Source organism: Spermophilus citellus (genome assembly GCF_964194105.1).
Source record: "Spermophilus citellus genome assembly, chromosome: 6".
Classification (NCBI taxonomy): Eukaryota; Metazoa; Chordata; class Mammalia; order Rodentia; family Sciuridae; genus Spermophilus; species Spermophilus citellus.
Genome location: NC_138187.1, coordinates 72971584 through 72994379, shown reverse-complemented (window position 1 = coordinate 72994379; position 22796 = coordinate 72971584). Strand labels below are relative to the sequence as shown.

At 37.6% G+C, this 22796-nt stretch overlaps 1 protein-coding gene across 2 annotated transcripts in view; it reads left to right on the top strand.

Moving 5' to 3' along the window:
- The window catches only part of ITGA8 (integrin subunit alpha 8), a 173607-nt gene that overhangs the window by 80302 nt on the left and 70509 nt on the right, over positions 1 to 22796 (top strand). For both annotated transcript variants that reach the window (XM_081297410.1, XM_081297409.1), the window contains exons 14-20: positions 9254 to 9299; positions 11570 to 11677; positions 16902 to 16957; positions 17317 to 17471; positions 18731 to 18868; positions 19390 to 19457; positions 20829 to 20976. In XM_081297410.1, the coding sequence (XP_081153536.1) occupies positions 9254 to 9299; positions 11570 to 11677; positions 16902 to 16957; positions 17317 to 17471; positions 18731 to 18868; positions 19390 to 19457; positions 20829 to 20976 (719 nt within the window). The remainder of the gene's footprint in view (positions 1 to 9253; positions 9300 to 11569; positions 11678 to 16901; positions 16958 to 17316; positions 17472 to 18730; positions 18869 to 19389; positions 19458 to 20828; positions 20977 to 22796) is intronic.

Here is a 22796-nt window from a genome sequence, read left to right as displayed (position 1 = left end):
TAGCCGGGCCTCAGATGAAATTATGGAGTAGGGGAAGCTCATATGGGGATGCCCAGTTCTTCTCTTCCTTCACTTCTTTCCTTTCTGTCCCTAAAAGCTGCCTCACACACCAATTCTAGAAATGTGTACTATTTCCCTTACTCAAATGTGCGCTAGGGAAGGATCTAATAATCATAATATCTTCCTCAGGATAGGAGTAATTAAGAAGATGTAGGTCTTACTAGAGACTTTGATTCAGTGGGTCCTGGTCTGTGTTTTCAACATGATCCATTGATGAGTTGGTTGATGGACACTAAGTACATGGAGTGCTGGGAGTACCTGTGTGCTTGGCTTCGCAGACCCCCTACGTGCCTAGGTAGGGCAAGGCCCGGCTCCTGGTGGGTGCTCCTGGTAGGTGAAAAGTTGCTGAGTGAGCATGCCCAGCACAGAAATCCACTGGTGTAAATGTTCTTCCCTTTCCTTATTCTTCTTTTATAAATTTGCACATTTCTATCTTAGGGTATTGGTTTGCTTGGGCGGCCATAACAAAGTACCACAGAGAGGGTAGTTTAAGGAACACCAAGGAAATTTCTTTCCTCCCAGTTTTGGGGGTAAGAAACCCCACATCAAGGAGTCCAAGGCTCTCTCTTTGGTTCTTAACTGACCACTGACTCTCTGCGTTTTTCCCATGCTCTCCCCTCTGTGTGTGTGTCTGTGTCCTGATTTCTTCTTATAACACCAGTCCTACTGGATTATCCTACCCATGTGACCTCATTTTTAATGCATTACCTCTTTAAAGACCCTATCCCCAAATCCAGACACATTCTGAAGTACTACAAGTTAGAACTTCCACATGTGACTTGGATATGGACACAATTCAACCCACAGCACTTAGCAAGCCTATGAACCCCATGAGGTTCCAATCATAGGAGTTTCTCCATTAGGTTGGACGTAAAGGGAAGTGTCTTGTGAACTGCTGGGCTCTTCTGAAGTATGAAACCATTCACAATAGGAAGCTACTTATAAATGACCCTGGTCTTACAGAAACAAACTTTTCCCTGGGATATTCAGTAACTGACTGGACAGCACCCATATTGTTTATTGGTGTGGCCACGACAAGGACAAAATGAAATGCCTTTGACACAGTGACATGGAATTCAGCAAGTGGATCAATACAGCAGAGTAGGGGAAGAAACAATCCTTGCAGCCACAGGATGTTAATAATGTATAGAAAACTATTTTCATAAGGCAGACTCATCGTTTGATATTTCGCTCTTACTTTTTTGTGGGATTTTTTTTTTAAAGGAAAGCAAACGCTTAGTAAATTAGAATGTTGCAACCTAATACCATGTTCAAGCTCATAAATGTTTTTCTTCAGAGTTCATTTGGAAGCATTTCAGACAGATTGTTAGGATTATTACTTTTCTGGGATAAAATCATGCATTTTTTTCAAACATTTCTTCCTCAACTCATAACCTTCCCCTCAGTAATATTTTGTATGTTGCAATAAAAAAGCAAGGAAGAAAGACAGCCTCTGACTTATCTAAATGCCTCCTTTCCACAGACAAGAGCTGTTTTTCTAGTGCCAAACACACCAACGTCATAGCCCACTTCCAAAGGGTCATTGCCAGATTTACGTGCCATCTTTAACCACAGTATTTCATACCATGTCTCTAATCCTGTTATTTCTCTTAATATCATCATCGAATGAAAGAGAATAGACCTTGGTAGGTGCAAGTAAATGACTCCACTTGACAACCTTCATTCATCTTAAAAACACTTGGGTGCTAGGGGAAGAGGCTACCGGAAGTGGAGTCCAGTCAGTTATGGGCAGTGCCTGGAGGTGATTCTGTGGGGTGAGGGCAGCAGAAATGCCAAGACAGGAACCATGAGTTGGTGAAGCCAAGTTGCAAAGGTGACATGCAGGGTCTCACATACAGGGCTGGTAAAACCAGGGAGAGTGTCAGAAAGTGACCTTACCTTAATAGAGGCAAGAAAAGACCCCCACCTCAGGAGGAATTTTGTGTCAAGAGACTAAGGAGAGTCCTGGATTGTACATCAGAGCACAGAGAATACAGTTGCCTCACCCCAACAAATTCTCCTGAGTTCTTGGCTTTCTCATCTGAGACCCTTAAAGGCTTCATCAGAGAAATGGCAGTCAATGGTGACTTCTCCAAGGTCGTTCAGAAGCCAGTGGCAAAGTAGACCAGAAGGTAGACTTCCTAGTTTTTACCTTTTATTCATTAATTTTCCACTTGAAATACTACACTGCATTGAAAAGAGGGTTTCAAAGGCTTTAGAGAAATTCAACAAGAGACAATGTGCAGATCAAAATTGGCCTGTAGATGCACAAAAACCTGTATCCAAGTATGTACAGTGACTTTTCAAAACCCAGAAATAACTCAGGGGTCTCTTAGCCAGAATGGTCAGTCAGATTATGGGTCATCCAGTGCCACATGCACTGGGACACCACTCAGCGACAGGTGGAATGAACTCCCAACACACATCATGTTTGAATCTCAGACACACTAAGGAGAATGGAAGAAGCCAGATCCAAAAGGCTGCATACTGTACATGTCATTCTGGAACAGATTAGAGGATGCCAGGTGCTAGGTGTCAGGGCAGGTTGGACTGCAGAGTTGCTTGGGGATGATTTTCTGGGATGATGGATTGATTGTTCTATATCTTTTTTTTTTTTTGTACTGGGGATTGAGCTCAGTGGTGAAGGGGCACTCAGCCACTGAGCCACATCCCCAACCCTATTTTGTATTTTATTTAGAGACAGGTCTCACTGAATTGCTTAGCACCTTGCATTTTCTGAGGCTGGCTTTGAACTCCTGATCCTCTTGTCTCAGCCTCCTGAGCCAATGGGATTACAGGTGTTCACCACCATGCCCTATCTCTTAATTGTGGTAATAATTACATGACTAGATGCTGTTATGAAAGCTCTCATGTCTGCATATTAAAAAGAATGAAATTTACTATGGTAAAATATACTTCAATTTTTAAAAAGCCTTGAAAAGAGAAAAATAGCATGTAATGTGGCATCATAGTAAGCATGTAGGAGTGTGGCTGAGCACCAGAGTGTCCAGTCTTCAAACTGGGCCCTGCCTCTCTATAACTCCTCTTCCTCATTACTATTGTTATTATTTTATTCCCATAAAGTGGGTATAATAAAAGTACCTTCCTCATGAGATTGTTGCAACAAAGGAGTTTAAGTAGTTCCCTTAACATTCCATAACTCCTAGTGGATGCCTGAAATTGAATATGATCTTACCTTGTATATTCTGTTTTTTATGCATTATCATGATAAAGTTTAACTTATAAATTAGACACAGTAAAGTGTTAATAACTAGTAAAATAAAACAATTGTAACAATATACCGTCATAAAAATTATGTAAATAAGGTCTCCCCCCTCTAAATATCTTACTGTACTATACTCACCCTTCTTGTGATGATGGGAGATGATACAATGCCTACATGATGAGGTGATGTGAGATGAATGATACAGGCATTGGGTTTTAGTGTTAGGCAACTATATAAGGGCTACTTGAACACAAGTACTGTGATACCATGATAGTTGACTTGATAACCAACATACTACTAAGTGACTAACGAGTGGATAGCACATACTGTGTGGATATACTAGACAGAGAGATGGTCTTGGGCAGAATGGACACTCTGATACAAGATTTCTTCACACTTCTCAGAACAGTATCCAATTTAAAAAATACATATTTTAATGTCTGGAATTTTCTATTTATGAATTTATATATTGATAAATATATGACTATACTTTTATATCCCATGTGTATATTAAATGAATATATAAATATTTGTTTAATACTTTCAGATCATAGTTGACTGTAAGTAACAAACTACAGAAAATGAACCTGCTATAAAGGATGATTGCTGTATCACATTTTAGATAATTAGAACGTTAGCTTTTTGTTTGACATTCCCCATACAATTGTGCAATATATCTCAGGATAAATGCCTAGAAGTGCAAATTCTATGCATTATCACACATATTAACAAACTGCATTCCAAGAAAATTATACCAGTTTATTCTTCCACAAATAGAGCATGTAAGTTCTTGGTCCTCTGCTCTCTGCCAACCCTGCCTGGTTCTAACCTTTTCATCTTTTCAAATTTGAAAAGCTGAAAAAGATATTTCATTGTCCATTCCTTTGTACTCCTTTGATGACTAGTGAAGTTGAATATATTTTGATCATAAGTTTTTATGTGAATAATCTTTTTATTAGAATGTTTATAGTTTTATTAATTTTATGAGTTTTTTAATTAGGCATAACAATAATAATTAGCATTCATTTTTACTAGGTACCATTCTACTGAGCACTAAAATATTAACTAGCATTCGATCGAGCATACACTTTGTAAACATTTCCTTGCTTCTTTCATTTTTCTTTCAACTTTACTGAAGTTTTTTTTATGTTATCTGAAGAAGATAAAATTTTTAAAATTCCTTTGTGATTTCTATGTTCTTGTTCATGTTTAAGAGGGTCTTCCCTTTTGAGTCATTGTAATCATTTCATAAACTAGTATTTATATGTTCCTGTGTTTCTCATTCACTTGATAGTTCTTTATAGCAATTCTCATTGTAGAAGTATTCTAAAATAGTAATTTTTTTTGTGTGTGCCAGAGATTGAATTTAGGGATGCTTAACCACTGAGCCACATCCCTGGTCCTTTTTGACCTTTTATTTTGAGGCAGGATCTCACTAGATTGCTCACAGCCTTGCTAAATTGCTGAGGTTAGCTTTGAACCTGCAATCCTCCTGCCTCAGCCTTCTGAGCCACTGGGATTACAGTTGTGCACCACTGTGTCCGGCTAAAGAATGTTTTTTAATTCCAAAATGAAAAAAAAAAAAAGGAGACATCTGCAGCAATTTGTAGCAATCAACTTCAGCATCCATCCATTTTTCAACAAGACAGGAGTGAAATGTGAGAAGATGGTCCCCAGGGAGGTGATAGGTGGGAAAGGCTGACAGCTTATGGAATGTAGTGCTGGAGGGGCTGCAGAGACTTCTCCCACGAAGTGGCTCTTCTTGAATACTGGCCCTTCTCTTCCTCCTATCTGCCTCTTCCATGTGCCCTTTCTACCAAGAAATCTCCTCTTTCCATCTCCTCCCTGTACCTTGTGCACCTACCCAAACCTGAAAGAAACATTCAAAACAAAGCTCATGTTTTCAAATAGCACTTCTTCCAACGCTAAGATTTCTTTCACTGTTAGTGGAATCAGATTCAACAATCCAAGCACTACTTTAAAGGCTTGGCTCTTCTTTCTCACATAAGAATAACAGTTTTAAAGAATGAAATACAAAACAAAGGTATAATACATCTCCTATGACCTCACATTTTTAGGGTAATTTTTTCTTGCCAACTGATCCTGCGTTTATGCTAACAGCCCTTTTGTTTCCTTAAAAGTACTCAGTTATTCCATCAAAAGCCAAAAGGAAAATAAACTCTGTTTCTCAGGCAATGTGAGGCAAAAAGAAAGGCCTTGAGCACTTTGAGAACATTTTTTTGATTGAATGGAAAGAACCAAGTATAGTTGCCAGTTATTTCTTGGGGGTGGGGGCACGTGGAAAAAACAGTGTCTATGTAGAGAGAGGGCAAAGTGTGTCTTTTGTTTGTTTTTAGATCTGCCTTTAAGATATTTCTGTAAGGAAGACAAGTAAACATTAGATAACAGCGTGAGACCTATGTTATCTCAAAGTAAGGAAGAAACTTCAGAATTATGAATTCAAAGATCAGCACAAAAATTATTTTGTCTGCGGATTATCATTTAAATTCCTAAGCACAGAATTAAGCAAGAATTTTAAAGGGTATTGTTTCTGTCTGTGTAGGTATACACATAAATATGTACATATACACATAAATGTACATGTACCCATGTCTATAGCATATATTAAAGTATATGCATATAAATGTTACATTATATGCAATATATATGAAATGAAATACACACACACACACACACACACACACACATATATATAGAGAGAGAGAGACACAAAAGAGAAAGAGAAATCATATAGTGCTTATCAAAACCAATCGCATATTTTGGAAAGACAAATTGGTTAGAAACACAAACCAGCAAATAAATTCTGCTCCTCTAAAGAGATCTGACCAATTTAAGGTCCTGATTATAAATTCTCTGGCCTTTTCCAGCAGGCACAATACCAAGGTGGTGTCTCAAAAGACAAACATACTTTTGTGGTAGATAACTGTTTTCTTGGCCTCTAAAGAACTGTGGCCACATTCTTAAAGAAAATTGTGGCCTATTTTGCCAGTTATTTTCTTTTTCCAGAGTAGGAAAATTTCCACCCTAAAGCTCAGGAATTAAAGTTCCTAAAGGAAAAGTTATCTTCCTGAGGACCATCAGGTGGTATCTCAAATGCTCGCCTCTAATGACAATCTAGTTGTGACGAATCCTCTATATTACTCTGTAGAATCTGGGGTGTGTGTGTGTTGGGGGGGGGGAGGTCCCAATACCTCCAAGTACAAAGCAGAATTTAACTGTGGTTTATATGAACACATCTGAATAACTATCTCATTTCTTCATCCCTCTCATCTTTTGTATATTATCCCATTATTACTTACTCCCCTACTTAGCAAGCATTTATGAGGTCTCTACTCTGTATCTGACAGGGTACCTGCTAATGTGGTTGCAAGGATGATTTCTTCTTTTATTTCAACCCATACTATTCTATGAAGTACCGGGGACATGCAAACCTAAAGATTTCTGCTTGGAAAGGTTTACAGTCTTGTTTTCTTTGCCCATCCAGAGAGTCCATTCATAAAATTCACCTGTGATTTATGCAAGTTCTACTCTTGCTGTATAAATAGCCATCTTACTCAGAGTCAAGAGCACAGCTTGTAGTTCCTCTTGAATTGCTTTTCATAATGGAGCACTCCTGTCTGGTGTCAGGTCAACACATATGGACTCAGGCCAGGGCCACATGTGTTACACTTGTCTAAATATTGGAGTCTGTGATTACACAGGATGGACTGAGTTTATGTTTCTGCAAATCAGTGGCTCCTTTTCCTGTGACATAGCAAAAATGCATTGATATGCTAAAAGAGGCAAATGTAACAAAAATGAATGAGAAAAATCAGTTGAAGTTGAAGTTCTGATATCATCATTTATCCTTATAATATTAAAAATTGGTAGACTTAGGAAACCTTCGTATCTTCAAAGATTTAAGCCCTTAAAAAAGAGTTTTGTTCCATGAGCCATCGTTGGCTATTTGCTTACTGTTTTCTTCCATTTCGCTAATGGTGAGCTCTTTAGATGACTTTTGTTTGACTTATCTGAATATTAGCATATGCATCTTTTTAAATGCAGAGATTTGGTGTCAAAATTCTGAGCCTATTGTTGCAATCTGTGTATCTATAAGATATCTTACTGTGGTTTTGATCTTAAAGATGTTTGAGTTCACTTTTTAAATACAAATTCTAACTAGAATTTTTGTGTCTTAAGTTTAATTTTCCCAAAGCAGATATTAAAACAAGGACTAGAAAACAGGTAGTTGGTTTGAGAAGGGAGTAAGGAAGAAAGACATAGGATTTTTTGTTTTGTTTTGTTTTCTTATCAAGGTAGCTGCTGCTATGGGCAGCTGGGGCTCCACCTGAGCAGGAAAATCAGAGGCACGGGGGCAATCATGCCTGAGGGATAGGAAACTGTACTAGTTTTCATCTGGTTCCATTCATAAATGGCCAAAAGCATTAATCCCTCAGGTGGAGAATCAGGTGCTTACTGTCTGGAAAGGTGGGTGCTGAGGTGGCTGTAGATCATTCTGCTGTGTAAACTCCATTATTCCAATTTAATTAGGCTATTAGTTTCCATATGGAGCAACAAACTCAGGGTCCTTCCTCTCCTTTTTGTTTTTTTGGAGGGTTTTGGGTTTTTTCTATTTTCATTTCTACTTTATTACTAAAGTGAACCAATTATAATTTCAACTGTTTTCTGCTGGTTGGCCCTTGTTTCTATGAAGCCCAGTTTTGTCACATCTGAATTTCACTCTGCAGATTTAGCTATTGTCATTCCCATTTGTGTTGGATTGCTCCCACCAACATTGTAAATTAGGTTGAGAAAAGTGGGTAGTTTCACCTATATATACTAACCAATCACAGAGAAGCCCTGAAACAACTGTGAGTGCTATCCCTCCAAATACTCCAGAATCATCTACTGCTGTAAGCAAGCTTCACCTCTGACCTGATTGTTGAACTTTAGTAAATTTGTAGCATGGCCTTCTTAAGCCTCCATTTCCTCGTCTGCAAAACTGTACTAATGATAGAGACTTCCTAACTTCTGGTTAGGAATCAAAGTAAATTGTTTAGAAGAATTTTTTTGTGGCAAATAAATGTTCAATCAATATGAGCTATTTATTATTATCACTTTGTGATTTAACATTGTTAGAATATATGTCAGTTATTTCACCAACTGCTGACTGCTTTGCCAAAAGCAAACTCACCATCCACACTACCTATGAAGAACAAATGGTTGTATCCCTCTCCAGGGGTCATAATCCTGGCTTCATAGGGTTGTGGCTGGTAAGGGCTTCATAAGACACTATGCATAGTGGACACTGAGAACTGCTTTGTGCCTTTTCCTCTTCTAGGAATGTGCACCTCTAGTTTGGAGGATAGGAAAAATGATGTCATGATGAATTTCTTAGGCACTTCTAGAAAGATGGTCTCCCTGAGTCCTGGAGGATTTGATATTAGTTGACTCTCCTGCCATATCTAGTTGTTTATCTGAAGCTCCAATACCCTTTCCAAAATGTCTTAAGAAAGGTTTGTTCGTTCCTGTTCAGTGGTTTCTACTCTGCAATCAGCGCTTCAGGATGCTCATGTGTTACTTATGTTTCTGAGCTTAGCACAGGTTGAGTAGCCCCGATCAGAAGTGTTTAGGATTCCCAGCTTGGGGAGGTGTTGGAATATTTCATATACATAATGAGATATCTTGGGGATGGGAACCCAGTCTAAACATGATATTGGTTTATATTTTTTATATACATCTTATACACCTAACCTGAAGGTAACTTCATAAAATATTTGTAATCATTTTGTGCATGAAACAAAGAATCGTAGTGTGGCATTTTCCACTTGTGTTCCATGTCAGGGCTCCAAAAGTTTTATTGTTTGAAGCATTTTGAGTTTTGAATTTTGAACTTTTGTATTAGGGATGCTCAACCTGTAGATTGTTTCTATAAACTGCGCATGTATTTTTTTTCCTGTTTCTTAGATTTACTTGTGGGTGCATTTGGAACAGGAAAAGTAGCTGTTTACAGGTATGTGGCTGGTGGTATACAAATGTTCTTCTAATGGTTTTAGGTACATTTTCTTTTTATTGTTTGTTTTGCCTTAAAAACGTATTCTGATTATTCTGGATAATACTCCAGATGCTCTTTTTTAAAATCTGGAGGTATTCTGGTCCTCAGTTTTTAGCCTTTCATCCTTCTCTATTTTTATTTTCACACTTGATGACAAAACTTCCAGTCCCTACCAGTGAAACATTAAATAAGATTTGAAATTCAGAAAATCATAAAATGAGCCACTCTTTAAATATTACTGTATTTGAATTTTTCTTTGTACTTTGGAAATCATTGAAATGTGCACTCGTAGAGGAGTTTGGGGTGGGGGAATTTACTCTTTACCTTGGCTGCTATAATCAAGTGTGGACACTGAGTTAAGGAATAAAACATACCAGGAGTTGGCAGCCTGCAAAATCAAGTGTTGATCAGCAGTTCAAATGCAACAGGTGTGGAATCCAAGCCAGGCCGTTCCACACACTCACTAATTTGTAACCTTGGACAAATTCCTATAACTTTCTAAGCCTCAGGTGTTTTATCTGCAAAATGGAATATCAATGCTTATTTCATAAGGTAACCTTTGTTCAAAAGAATTCAGTGAGAATCTGCATATGAAGTACTCTGAACAGTAGCTGGTTAGATAGTTGATGTTCAAAATGTTTGGACTTTCCTTTAAAACATTTATAAGAATTTAAGAAACTATGTCAGGATATTAAGACAAAAGTCATAGAGCATAAATTGCTGTCCCTAGGCATGTAGGGAAGGTAGTGCTAATACAGTCAGCTCCCAGAGAAAGTCTGAGGTTAGGTTTCCTTCTGTAGATGGGGTTTCTTCCTCATCAGTTCCATACTCCCAAAGTCTTTGAAGTATGGGGATTGGGATTTGCAATGGCCACAAAAAGTTGAAGAGAAATGGCCCCAACTGCTGCTTTCTGCATCTGCCATTGCTCTTGTGTCAATGCCCTGTTTCCCATGAGCAGCTCCCCACCAACTACTGAACACAACAAGGACATAAATAGAAGCTTATTCCTACAAGACATGCAACTCCCCTCACAGGCAACTCTGACCCAAGGACACCCCATCACCCACACCAGAACTTTCTTATTCAACCTTCTCTCCTTCCTTCATCCTTATAGGTATCAAAACTCCAAGCCTCCTCCCTTCACTCCCTTCTTTTCTTGTAGGTGATTGTTACAATAAATATCTTGCATGTCTAATTCCATTTTGTTCTCTGCTCTTCTAAGGACTGGAGTTAACACAATATTGAAAATAAAAATAGTGAAGTACAGCTATACAGCATAAAACACCTTAGGAAAAATCCCAGTAGGCCCCATGTGGTAATGATGAAATTGTTTAAAGCAATGTCCTAAGCAACTTTCTGACCCCTGAGTCACAGCTCCCTCTTCTGTCTTCAGAGAAGATTTACCCACTGCATCCTGAGACCTGGTGGCCTTGACTCCTACGGTCATCCTGAAATCTGTTGGCGTTGATTCCCAAGCTTTAAAGATCACTCCACTCACTTCTGTGGTGATTTATTCTCTGGTCTTTTTATCCTTACCTGAGTGGCCAGAATGGTGCTAACTCTATCAGTTCTTCTCTCAAACTTTGTTGAATGTTAGAAATACATTCCAATGTGGTTCTTGCCCCAGAGGTTCCCCTTTGGCTGTTCTGTGGTGTGGTCTGAGCCTTGTATTTCAAAGCTCCCTGGGTGATTCTACTGGGCAGTCAAGATTAAGAACCACGACTCTGAGTTAAGTACAGAATTATTCTGTAAACCCACCCTCGAGTGCTTAGCTAACTCTGCAAAGCTCAGATAGAACATTGTCAACTGAGGTAAAACGTTGTCAATGAGCCAACAACATTGTAAAATTCAAATACTTATTGTGAGTGGCTGAAAGATGATGGATTTTCTCAAATATGGATATAAATATTCTACCAAATTGTAAAGCAATATTTTATACCAATGTTGCCACAATATTGTGAGTCCATTCCATAAAGAAACAGATCTGTGAGTATGGCTTCATTTGATAGGCCAACGGCATCCCTTATTTGGATTCATATGCTATCAGATGTGTTCAGAGGTAGCTAATTGAGTGTGCTACCCTCTTTATTCATGCAGAGAACAGAATTCTTGGCACAAAGCTGGGAATGTTGACAGTAGCCTTTGGAAGCAAACTTCTGTCTTTCAGGAAGACAGCTTCTGCCTGTTGCTGGTGAGGTCCATTCAGACCCTGTGTTTTCTCCCTGCAGAGCAAGGCCAGTTGTGACTGTGGATGCCCAGCTTCTGCTGCACCCAGTGATTATCAATATTGACAATAAAACTTGCCAGATTCCAGAATCTTTGACACCTGTGGCCTGGTGAGTTCACCCAGTGCTTCTCAACCTCTAATGTGGATTCAGATCACGTTGGTATCTTGTAAAAAAATGCAATATTTCAGTGCAGTAAGTCTGAGGTAGGGCCTGAAGCTTTGCATATCTAGAAAAAGCTTCAAGAGGCCACTGATGCTCTTGTCTGTGGACCAAGTTTGAGTAGCAAGGAAGTAGTCTTTCAAATGCAACTATGACGTGATGCTGACCTTTGGCTAGTTCTCTGATCTTTAGGCTCTGAAATGAGAAACATCAAAATCTTTGGGAAAATTCCCAGTGAAACAAACCTTGGAGAGATCTCTTTGGCGTACTAAAATGATAATCAAATTAAAAATAAAACAAAATACCTTATCTTGCATTTGCATATGCTTATGGATACCACTTTTCAGATATCTCTTATGTACCCTCCCATGCAACTTTTCTAATAGTCTAGCTTGGGTTAAATCAGTGCTTCCGGTGCTGAAAACAGATGTCACTTTTGTAACAGCATGTACAACTAGATAGAAGTAAATAGTACAAAAAAAATTTGTGTGTGTGTGTGTGTGTGTGTATTCCCTAAACAGAATTTTTGTGATCACAGTCTCATCATTAGGAATTGTTGTAGAATCATGGCTCCTTGGCCTGGAACACAGGAGAATATTGCTTAGCCAGCTTTTCAGTGTCCCTTGTGAATTGTGCCAGTCACATAAAAGGAGGACAAAATGAAACTAGATTATATCAAAACCCAAGAAAATACCCCCTTGTATTTCAACAGTAGGTCCTTAAGGGTCAGAGGTCATTTTTATATTGGATTATGCCAACTGGGCTTATCTTCTGGAAAATCAATAAATCCCTGAGGTGTTTGAGATTTGCCCTCATTTTCCAGGAGATACGGTCTAACTCAGGCCAGTATGTTCAGTTTCTCAGAATGTCAGAAGGTAGAACAGGCCAGTCGTGACCCAAAGAAGGTATTTCTAGCCCGTGTGAGTATGTTACTGATGGCCTTTCGACAGGAGTTCATATCAGAGTCAACACTTGAGGATGGAGGGTGGGGGATATCCAGAAGACCCTGAAGAATTCTTCCAAAAACATCCTGTTGCTGGGAGTTCCTATAGTGGGCAGGCATGCCCTCTCCCTTAACTGCTTTTGTAAGTAGTTGGGAAATGCCCTGAGCACATTTTTAAATGGTTTAGACCATAAAATAGTATAATGAAAACCTGATCTGAGAAAATATGTGAAAGGGCCAGCATTTTTCCTTAGCCTGGCATGATTAAATGAACATTAAATGAACTGTGAGTGCTACTTGAGTGTGAGTATTAAAACTTTAATATCCCCATGTAGTCTTCTCTAACCCCATGGATTTTTAGAAGGAGATCTTTCAGCATGGACAGCACATTCTGGTATAGAATGTGGTGGTTTTGAACTAGATAATTTTTTTTTCTAAGAATTTTTAGTTCCCTGGATAGTTTCCTTAAGATTTAAGTAGTTTTATGGAACCTGTTTGGTTTTACAGAAAGATTATTACTTTTTAACCAGAAAATGTTCTTTTTGTGTGAGCAATTTTCCTATTGCATTAAGTCATGTTATTAAGATGAGATGCGATTCTTATGTAGACAAATTATATTGCATTCCTTTAAAGTTATTTATTTAATTCTATTGCATATGTTTCCTGAAAGGCATTTTTATTTTCATTTGCAAAATTTATGAGTGGGCCTGTAATCTCAGAAGCTCAGGAGGTTGAGGCAGGGAGGATGGTGAGTTCAAAGCCAGCCTTGGCAAAAATGAGGCACTAAGCAACTCAGTGAGACCCTCTCTCTAAATAAAATACAAAAACAGGGCTGGGAATGTGGCTCAGTGGTCCAGGGTCTCTGAGCTCAATCCTTGGTACCAAAAAAAAAATTAAAAAAAAATCTGGATGGTACCTCAGAGTATAAAAAATACAGGGGTAGCAGTTGTTTTAGTATAGAATGTGTCTCTCTCATTCTTTATAGTTATTGTTATTATTCTTATAACTTAGTGTATTTTTTCCAAAGCAATTGAAAGGCCTCTGTGAATAACCTTTTACTGTAGATCTGAAATGGTTCTTCACTTTCATCAGTATAGATTTGTCTTTCCTTTTTTTTTTTTTTTGGTACTGGTAATTGAATCCAGGGGCACTTTACCATGAGCTACAACCCCATCCCTTTTTATTTTTAATTTGTACAGGGGCTCATTAAGTTGCTTAGAACCTTGCTACATGGCTGAGGCTGGCCTCAAATTTATGATCCTCCTGCCTCAGCCTCCTGAGTTTCTAGGATCATAGGCATACAGGCACGTATAACCAAACCCAGCTTATTGTAGATTTCTGTCTTTCAATTGGCTGTGTAGCTTTATAAGATATCTGCTATTGGCTTTCTGAGTTAGAAAAAGAAAAGGAAATCCAACTCAATAAATATTAGCATAATTAATTGTTAACAAATTAGAAAAAAAAACTAGTGGAAATTTGCATTTTATAAATGCAAAAGTAACTAGTCAATTCACCAATCTGGAAAAAAACAAACAAAAAGCCTTTCCAGATTTAAGTGACTTTATGTAAAATCTAATATTTGCCATCATCAAAAAAGGATTGAATTGGTGAGAATGAAAAATGAATTGTTTTGTACTTTTAAATCACGTTTCTTATTGATCTCATTTTCATCTCATCATATGTGGATGGCTATGAGCAGACTCATATCACAGGATCATTATTCCAACCATGCATGGGTGGCAATTAGTATGAGGATTTTGTATTGCCCTGACCATATCAGAAGCACTGTCTGTGAACAGTTTCATTTAGATTTATGTGATGAGGGGTCTGGATTGATTTCATGGTTGTTATTCCAATCAGACCTATTCAGAATAATGGGCCATGCCGAATATGACCATAAATTCAATAATGGTTCACAGCTTTTCCTGACAACCCAAGTATACTTTATAACTATGTACTAACCTGCAAGTGGTCCTAATTCTACGGTATATAAAACACATGATGTCTGTGCATGGATCTGTAGATAACAGATTTTTTTTTTCTGTGTTTTAGATGAATATGCCAGTCCACTGCTGAACTAGTCTGAGGTTTTTCTCTTTTGATTAGAACAGAGTTCTTGGAAACTTGTGACTTACAAAGATTTTTTTCTGCTAAAGACATTTTTAAAACAACAGATTCAGATTGGACTACTGTTGTTAGTAATTCAGTAAGTTGTAGTGATTATATTAAGCTTCATGAAAAATGTGAGTCATCCAGTTGTTAATGGTATTGAAGGAACAGAAAGGGGAAACTAAGAAATATAGACAGAGACTAACATATAATCCATAAATCAACAGGAACCCTTCAGTTGATAACTTCATTTACCAAATACCTTCTCACAAAGTGGGAATAATGTCCACTTTCATAGCTTTAATTTATTCCTTTTCCAAAACCTGTATTGCTTTTGAACTGTTTGTTTTAAACAAAATAATATCTCCAAAATTATTTTAATTTACTCATGTTGATCATTTCATTACAAATATGAATTTATCTTCTAAAAGCTAATGAGCTTTGTCTATGCAGAATAATGATAAATAGAATAAAGGTCAATAGATGACTTTAACAAAAAAGTTGTGCACAGAAAATCTCCATTTTTGGAAGCCAGACCTGCTACAAAATTTAAAGATGTGATTAACTAGTCATCGTCCTTGAATACTTCTAATTGAAGTAGAAGTGCACCGGAATTTGTGATCTCTCTGGGGAAGTGGTATAAACACTTGTAATGGCATAGACATCTCGGGAAACTTTTGACTTAATGGTATGTGGCGAATTATTTACCCTGAAGGGAGACATTGACTGGGGTCACAGAGATAGATGAATCCCAGATGTGACACATTTTCATTATGTTTGACACAGGAAGCCAACATGTAATTAAAGTATGATTGGGGCTTATTTACTTTGAATTCTGTGGGAATATTTAAATCATACTATAGTATTTTGTTGGTAAAATCTTTAAGACGGTCATTAAATCATAATAAGTATTTTCTTATATTTTTTACTTCCTTTGAAATGTGAAAAGGCTCCATCTTTCATGCTATATGTTAAAACTCAGAATTTTTCCAAGAGGAAGGTGAGAACATTCGGCAACTCAGGAGGAGACAATGGGATGTTTCTCATTCCTTCTGTGGTCACAGACCAGGGCCAAGTGCAGGTCATCCCACAAGCCATAGCAAGATATTTCCTTGGATTAGGATTCAGGCAGGTTCATGGTAAAACTGTAAAGTGTCTTCCGTGCACACCTTTCCTCTCATCACTGTCTTCATAACCTATATATATATATATATATATATATATATATATTTTTTTTTTTTTTTAAAGAGAGAGAGGGGGAATTTTTTAATATGTATTTATTTTTATTTTTTTTTAGTTTTCGGTAGACACAACATCTTTATTTTATTTTTATGTGGTGCTTAGGATTGAACCCAGTGCCCCGCGCATGCCAGGCAAGCAGGCTACCGCTTGAGCCACATCCCCAGCCCAATAGCTTATATATTGTACCTACCTAGCTAGACAGCAACCTTAAGCTCCTTATTTTCTTTCTCTTGTCTTCCCTTTTCTTTTCCCTCTACTGCCAGTCTTGCCCCACATCTAGCATGCTACCACCCAGTTCCAGTCCTTCCAAGCAGAGTGGGCAATGTAAGTGAAGCAGAGTGTGCTATTCTATGCTTTTTAGGATTAAATTCACATTCTTTAGCATGACTTCAAAGCCCCGTTTCCCATCATTCCACCAAGTCAGCTGTGCCTCCACCAACTTCCGTATCTTGCTGGATGCTCTAACCACATGAATCTTTCAGTGTTGCAGATCGGGCCATGTTCCTACTAATCCAGGCTTTGCCATTACTATCCACACCTGTCCTGCCTTGTTCTTCACTCCATTACATATGGAAGATATTTATATGTATTTACTGCATAAAAGCTGCAGTGTATTAGTTGATCAATTGTTAAATCAGTTGAACTCTAGTAATTTTTTCAAGTATTACTTTCCTATAACAAGTTACCTGTCTTAATTGTACTGGTGTTGGGGCAGACTGGTGGCAGATATATATGTTTGTGTGTGTGTGTGTGTGTACAATTAAAAATATAAAGGGAAAATTATGTGTTCATTTTAATGGAGAAGAAGGATAGGAAGATTTCTACTTCAGATTCAAAACTGTATTAACCAATCAATTATTGACTATTATTTTTTCATAGCTTTTCTTTAAGAGTGTGTGCATCTGTAGCAGGTCAGAGCATTTCAAACACAATAGGTGAGTATACTCCTGTACTGAACCAAGAAAACTGAACATTAATCATCTCTCTGCATAGACTATGTAAAACTAAAGATCCCTTGCTCAACACCCAGATTTCTATTGCACTTTTGGAGACTTGTACATAATATTACTTCAATAACTGGTATTACTATTTTGTATAAAGTATATAATTTTGAGGAAAATGACAATCTGTAAAAACATTACAAAAACATTTGAGCTTGGAGAATACTTCGTGACTTTGTTTTTCAGTTCATGTATGTGTTTGATCTTAGCTAATTGAAAAAAAAATTTCCTGAATAAGCAATTTAAAATAAGAATTCATATCTGGATACTTTTCCTCCCCTGATTCTATTTAGCCTTGACAGCTGAGGTGCAGTTAGATTCCCTGAAACAGAAAGGAGCCATTAAAAGAACACTCTTCTTGGATAACCATCAGCCCCATCTCCTCTTCCCTCTGGTGATAAAGCGTCAGAAATCTCTCCAGTGCCAGGATTTTGTCGTTTACCTTCGAGTAAGTGTTCCAGAAATCATTTTCGTGGACTCTCACGTGCAAATCTGAATTCCAGCCATTTTCCCCCATGTAATCATCCTATTTGTCTCCAGAGATCCACATCTATTTTCATTTTCATAGGAGGAAACTTCAAGGTTGAATACTCTTCCTGACCCTGACTTCAACTAACCTAATGATCTGTTGCTCTTAATTTCTAAGGCTTCTTTCTGTTTTGAACAAAATCTTGATAACAGCACTCAACTCAGGTGGTTTTCATTTCTAAGTGGCTCCCCTCTAAAGATCATAAAAGTTCAATACAATTTATTTGAGTTTTTATCCTATGCAAGTATGTCATGTTAGATTTTTATCAGTATGCATTTCAGAGCCAACTTAGGAAAACATTAGGCATTCAAGGCTTTTATTAAAAGTAATTTAAAAGTAATTTATAATTATGCTTTTTAAAAGTAGTATGTTTTTACAACTCTAAAACCTACCATGAAATTTTAAAAGTCCAAATATTTATAACACAAGTATTGACCTTCACCTTGCCAGTGGGTTGGATGATGGTCATTTATTCTCATTTCTTCTCCCCTAAGGGACTGGTTAGCAAGAGGAACCCTAGGGAAGACCAGAGATTCACAGCCACATTCACACGTGAAAAGCCAGGCATGACTCACACCTCTTACTGTGGCCTTAAATGGCATAACTGAAAGGTGACAGGCCTGCTGCGTGCTTGCTAGTGGGTGCTTAGCTTCTCCTTGGAAGAATTCTGTGCCTTTTATCAAGGGAATGTGAAATGTGCTGAAAGTGTTTTGAAGTTCACGCAAGCTAGGCCTTAAAGAAATAATAAGGGAGGAAGAGAATCAAGATTTTTTTTCCCCCTGAGCCTAAGTGTACTCATAAATTCTGGCAATCTCCTGAAAACAAAAATCCTAATTCTTGGTGGTTTTCATTGCATTTACAGTATATAAGTGTAATCTTTTGCTTTGCAACTTGACAGATTCTGTGTGAGCTGTTGACAATCCAGAGATCCCAAAGATTCCCTCTAGAAGCACATGTTAGTGAAGCTGGGGTTCTAAATGATTGCATCACTGAACATAAACTAACTACGCTAGCTACTATATACCACATAAATCAGCATGTGTCTAAACCTGTTGCCATGGTTGTTGCTCTATCAGTCACTTTCACTGAGCAATGTTGAGTGTTGCCTGCCTTTTGCAGACCAACATCTTGCAGCTATTTCACGGAGCCTCTCTTGAGCTTGTGGTAATTTTTCCTAGGATGAAACAGAATTCCGAGATAAATTATCTCCAATCAACATTAGTTTGAATTACAGCTTGGATGAATCCACCTTTAAAGAAGGCCTGGAAGTGAACCCAATACTGAACCACTACAAGGACAATGTCGTTACTGAGCAGGTATGTCCTTGATGAACTTTGATGGCATTTTTGACAGGTAACCTCTGGGGGTGCAGGTTCCTGTGACCTGAGATGAAGGCTGGCCCCTTATGTTTTGTTTCCTGTATATAGTTGCGTAACTACGCAACATTTGGGAGTTTTTTCTTTTTTCTAAGAGTTTTTTCTAACATGTTTCTTGAAACACTGCATCCTGATGTTTTCTGAAGTCCCTCCTCTTATGGAACCAAGATTTAATTTATTCAAAATGTAGCAGTAATAGAAGCAACACAGCCTATAATACTCAAAACACTGACATGTATCATTCTTGACAGACATTTCCAAATGAATTGGAATTAGACAACAAGGTAAACTAGCCCATGTCGAGAGGTCACCTCATAACCTAGGGTACAGGACTGGGTAGAATTAGACATCATGAGATAAAAGCTTTGGTTTAATTTTTGGAATTGCTTGGAATTTTCAAGAGAAAGGATATGCTTCAGGTTTTCCCAGATTATTCCTGATGTGTGGTTTGTACAACACAGGCTCACATCCTGGTGGACTGTGGAGATGATAATCTGTGTGTTCCTGATTTGAAGCTGTCGGCTAGACCGTGAGTTTAAATAAATAAATGTGTGCATTCTATCCAATGAAATACAGGTGTTTATTTAAAGTTTCTCTGGAGAAGGTACACACTTCCAACTAGAGAAAAAAAAAAGCAACTTACTTGAAATTCTTGAGTTTGGCAACACTTTGGGTTAGTCTGGGGTTTGGTTAGTTCTTTGTCATTGGCGTCAAGTGACACCCTGAGATTTTGCCTGAGCTATTCCGTCTTTCAACAAAAGTTAAAAAAAAACAGCATTTTTTGTTAAAAGTAAACTCACATACGGGGTGGCTGGGGTTATATTTACTTGTCTGAGTCAAGTGGGCAAAGCATTCAGAGAGGGGGGTTCTATCTACACCTTAACCAAACTGGTTTTCACAGCATGCATGGCTCAAAGCCATCCTTAAAACTGTCAAAACAAAATTCATTTTAACTTGCTGGAAAAAAAGGAACTTAAAATGCACAGAAGGGAGTAAAGCATAAGATGTCAGAAAGTCAAATAAGAATCAAAGGGCTTCCTAGTTGTCAGTAACTGGGGGCCCAGACTTGAGCATCTGTAATTTCATGGCATTCAGGAAGAATTCAGACTGAGATATAAAACATCCTCTGGTAGCAAAAGCAGATTTGTGCTCCTTCCTCTCCCAGAAACTATGGTTACTGCTGTAGTTTGGAATCTATTTGGTAATTTCTCAAGGGAACTTTGCCCAAACTTCATAATTTACCAAGTGTCAAAAGCAATGGATTTGAGTGAAGGTCAAAAGTGGAAGAGTCATTTCTAAATGTTGGTTTGATTTGGAGTTCAAAGTGAATTAAGGTTCTTCAAAATCCTTCAAAACCTTCTATCAGCCAGTTAGGATCCTGTTTGATCTGTCCTGCCCATTTCTTCCTTCTTATCATAAGTGTGTCATGTCCCCTCTTACTTTCTAAACCATCTCTCTTTTTTCTCATAGCCTATGTTCTTCCTAATATATGTTTTAGCAGTGTCCCGAAGCTGCTTCATTCTGGCTTTTAAGCCAAATGTTAATTTTGCATAATTTTTTGCTAGCAGATTGCTAAGTATATTCGTAGCTTGAAATTAACTACTGTGAGATGATTTATCCCATTGGAATCCACAAATGCTATAAATCAGATTTTTTTGTGGTTTGAGACCTGATTGTCAAACAATTCCAGCACCCCACTGGGTGTTTTTCTGCCATTCCCATCCAGACACAGTTCTCCTGACTCTTCCTGCCACTCCTTCATGATGACCTATCTTCTTTGTTGAAGTTCTAGTTTAGTATTTGCTCTGTTCCTTTTCCCTCCTAAATTATTTTAAAAGAAAATCCATGAAGTCAGAGAAATAGAATAAACTAATCATTCTTCCTAAACTACATTTTTTAGAGATAAGCACCAGATTATCATTGGAGATGAAAATCACCTTATGATCATAATAAATGCAAGAAATGAAGGGGAAGGGGCCTATGAAGCAGAACTCTTTGTAATGATACCCGAAGAGGCGGATTATGTTGGCATTGAACGTAACAACAAGGTAATGCCTGAAAATTATTTGAAGTAAGGAGCTGGGTATGCTTTCAAATTCACATAATGTTAAGTAGGGTCATCAAGCCCCAGTGAGTTTCTTCCTAACTGAGAGAGAACAAAATGGTACCTTGCTCTGTCAAATCACGGTAGGATGAAGGGTTTACATGGTGGTAATGTCTGTCTTTGCCACAGTACAAAGGTAAGTTTGCCAAAGACTGAAAGCTACAGCAAGGAAGAGAACAGAGCTGGGAAAAATGATAGATCAGCTAATATCCCAGGCTAAATACCCATCCTTGTGGGCTTTTCAAGGTTTATTTTGAGTTCCTTTTAGTTCCCAGCAGGTCACTGGAGGCCTGGTTTTGATTATTGGTTGAGGAAGAAGGTCCAGCCAATCTTGCTGAGCTCTGATAACAACCTGGACAGAATCTGGAAAGGAAACTAGTAAATTTTTCTTTCTTCTTGGCCTACTTTGGGATTGTGACCAGGACAAAAAAAAAAAAAAAAAAAAAAAACAAACCTCTTCCTAAGTTCTCATGTTTGTTAAAATGACACTAATGCTACTTATCATCTTTACATTCGTGATCAGAACATGAAATTTCCCACCTCAGTGTATCCTCTGCTCCTACAGTGTTCTTAATCACTTGGTCTAGAAAACTATTATTAATTTATTATAGATTAATTAAGAGTCCCTCAGTTTCAGGAGTATACAAAACTCACAATTGAGAATAGAGACCAAGTTTCACATTTCTTTCAATAGGAACAGGCACTCCTTAAATAGTTGTTGAAGGATTTATTTAGCTAAAGTTTATTAAATGTCTTGCTAGTTTCCAAATACTGAAACCACTAGGAGTTCTAATGATTTTTTTTTCCTAATGATTAAGGAGTTCTAATAATTCAATAAAAAGGGATTCCTCTATTTTGATATTGCTATTTTAAAGCCATTTTAATACTTAGGGAATATGAAACACTGTTAGCACTTCTAGTTTCATGGAATTTTGTGCTAGTTGAATTATCTTCCCTGTAAAAGAAAAGAAAAATCCAGATGAATAAGAATCAAGTATCTTTGACTCATTTAAAATCATTATGAGTTTCCCTGGAAGAAATTCATAGAACAAATATCTCCAAGTTCATCAAGTTGTATCCATTGAATATGTATAGCTTTGGGTGTGTCAATCATACCTCAATAAAGGAGTTTAAAAAATGGTCCAAAATTTTTCTCTTTTCCATGTTAGCAATGAGACTGGGAAGAGGAAAATTCATCCCATTTCTTTTCAAAAGTGTATAGAGCTGTACAACCTGTTCCTTCCTGTCCCCATTACAGACATGAAAATCAATTTGTACCTTCATTTCTCTAGTGAATGGCCTATAATCATTGCATTTTCTTCTTCCTCTCATTACGTGATTTTCCTTACTCATTTCTCCATTAAAGTTACTTCAAGATATAAAAAAAATGAGAATAAGTGGAGCACTTATACATACACCTATAAAGATGGTGTTTGATGACCATTTTGAGTTGAAAACTGTCATCTTGTAATAAACCCTCTACAAAGAAAGAAAAATCACCTACAAATACTTATATGCAAATGATATGTGAGCAAATTACGAAAAAGAAGCTCAAGTATAATATTTTTAAAAATGTTCCAGAGCTCTACTCACATTTTTGTTTTGATTCCCTTTGTGTCACTCCATCCCTGACTTCATTAAACAAAACATCTATGTTCTTTTAGCAAAACTTTCAGCTTACTGTTCCCTTGGTTGCAATGGAAAACCTGGGAGAGGGCTTATCACTCTGTGGTTGGCTGTAAATAATACCATCGACCTTATCCG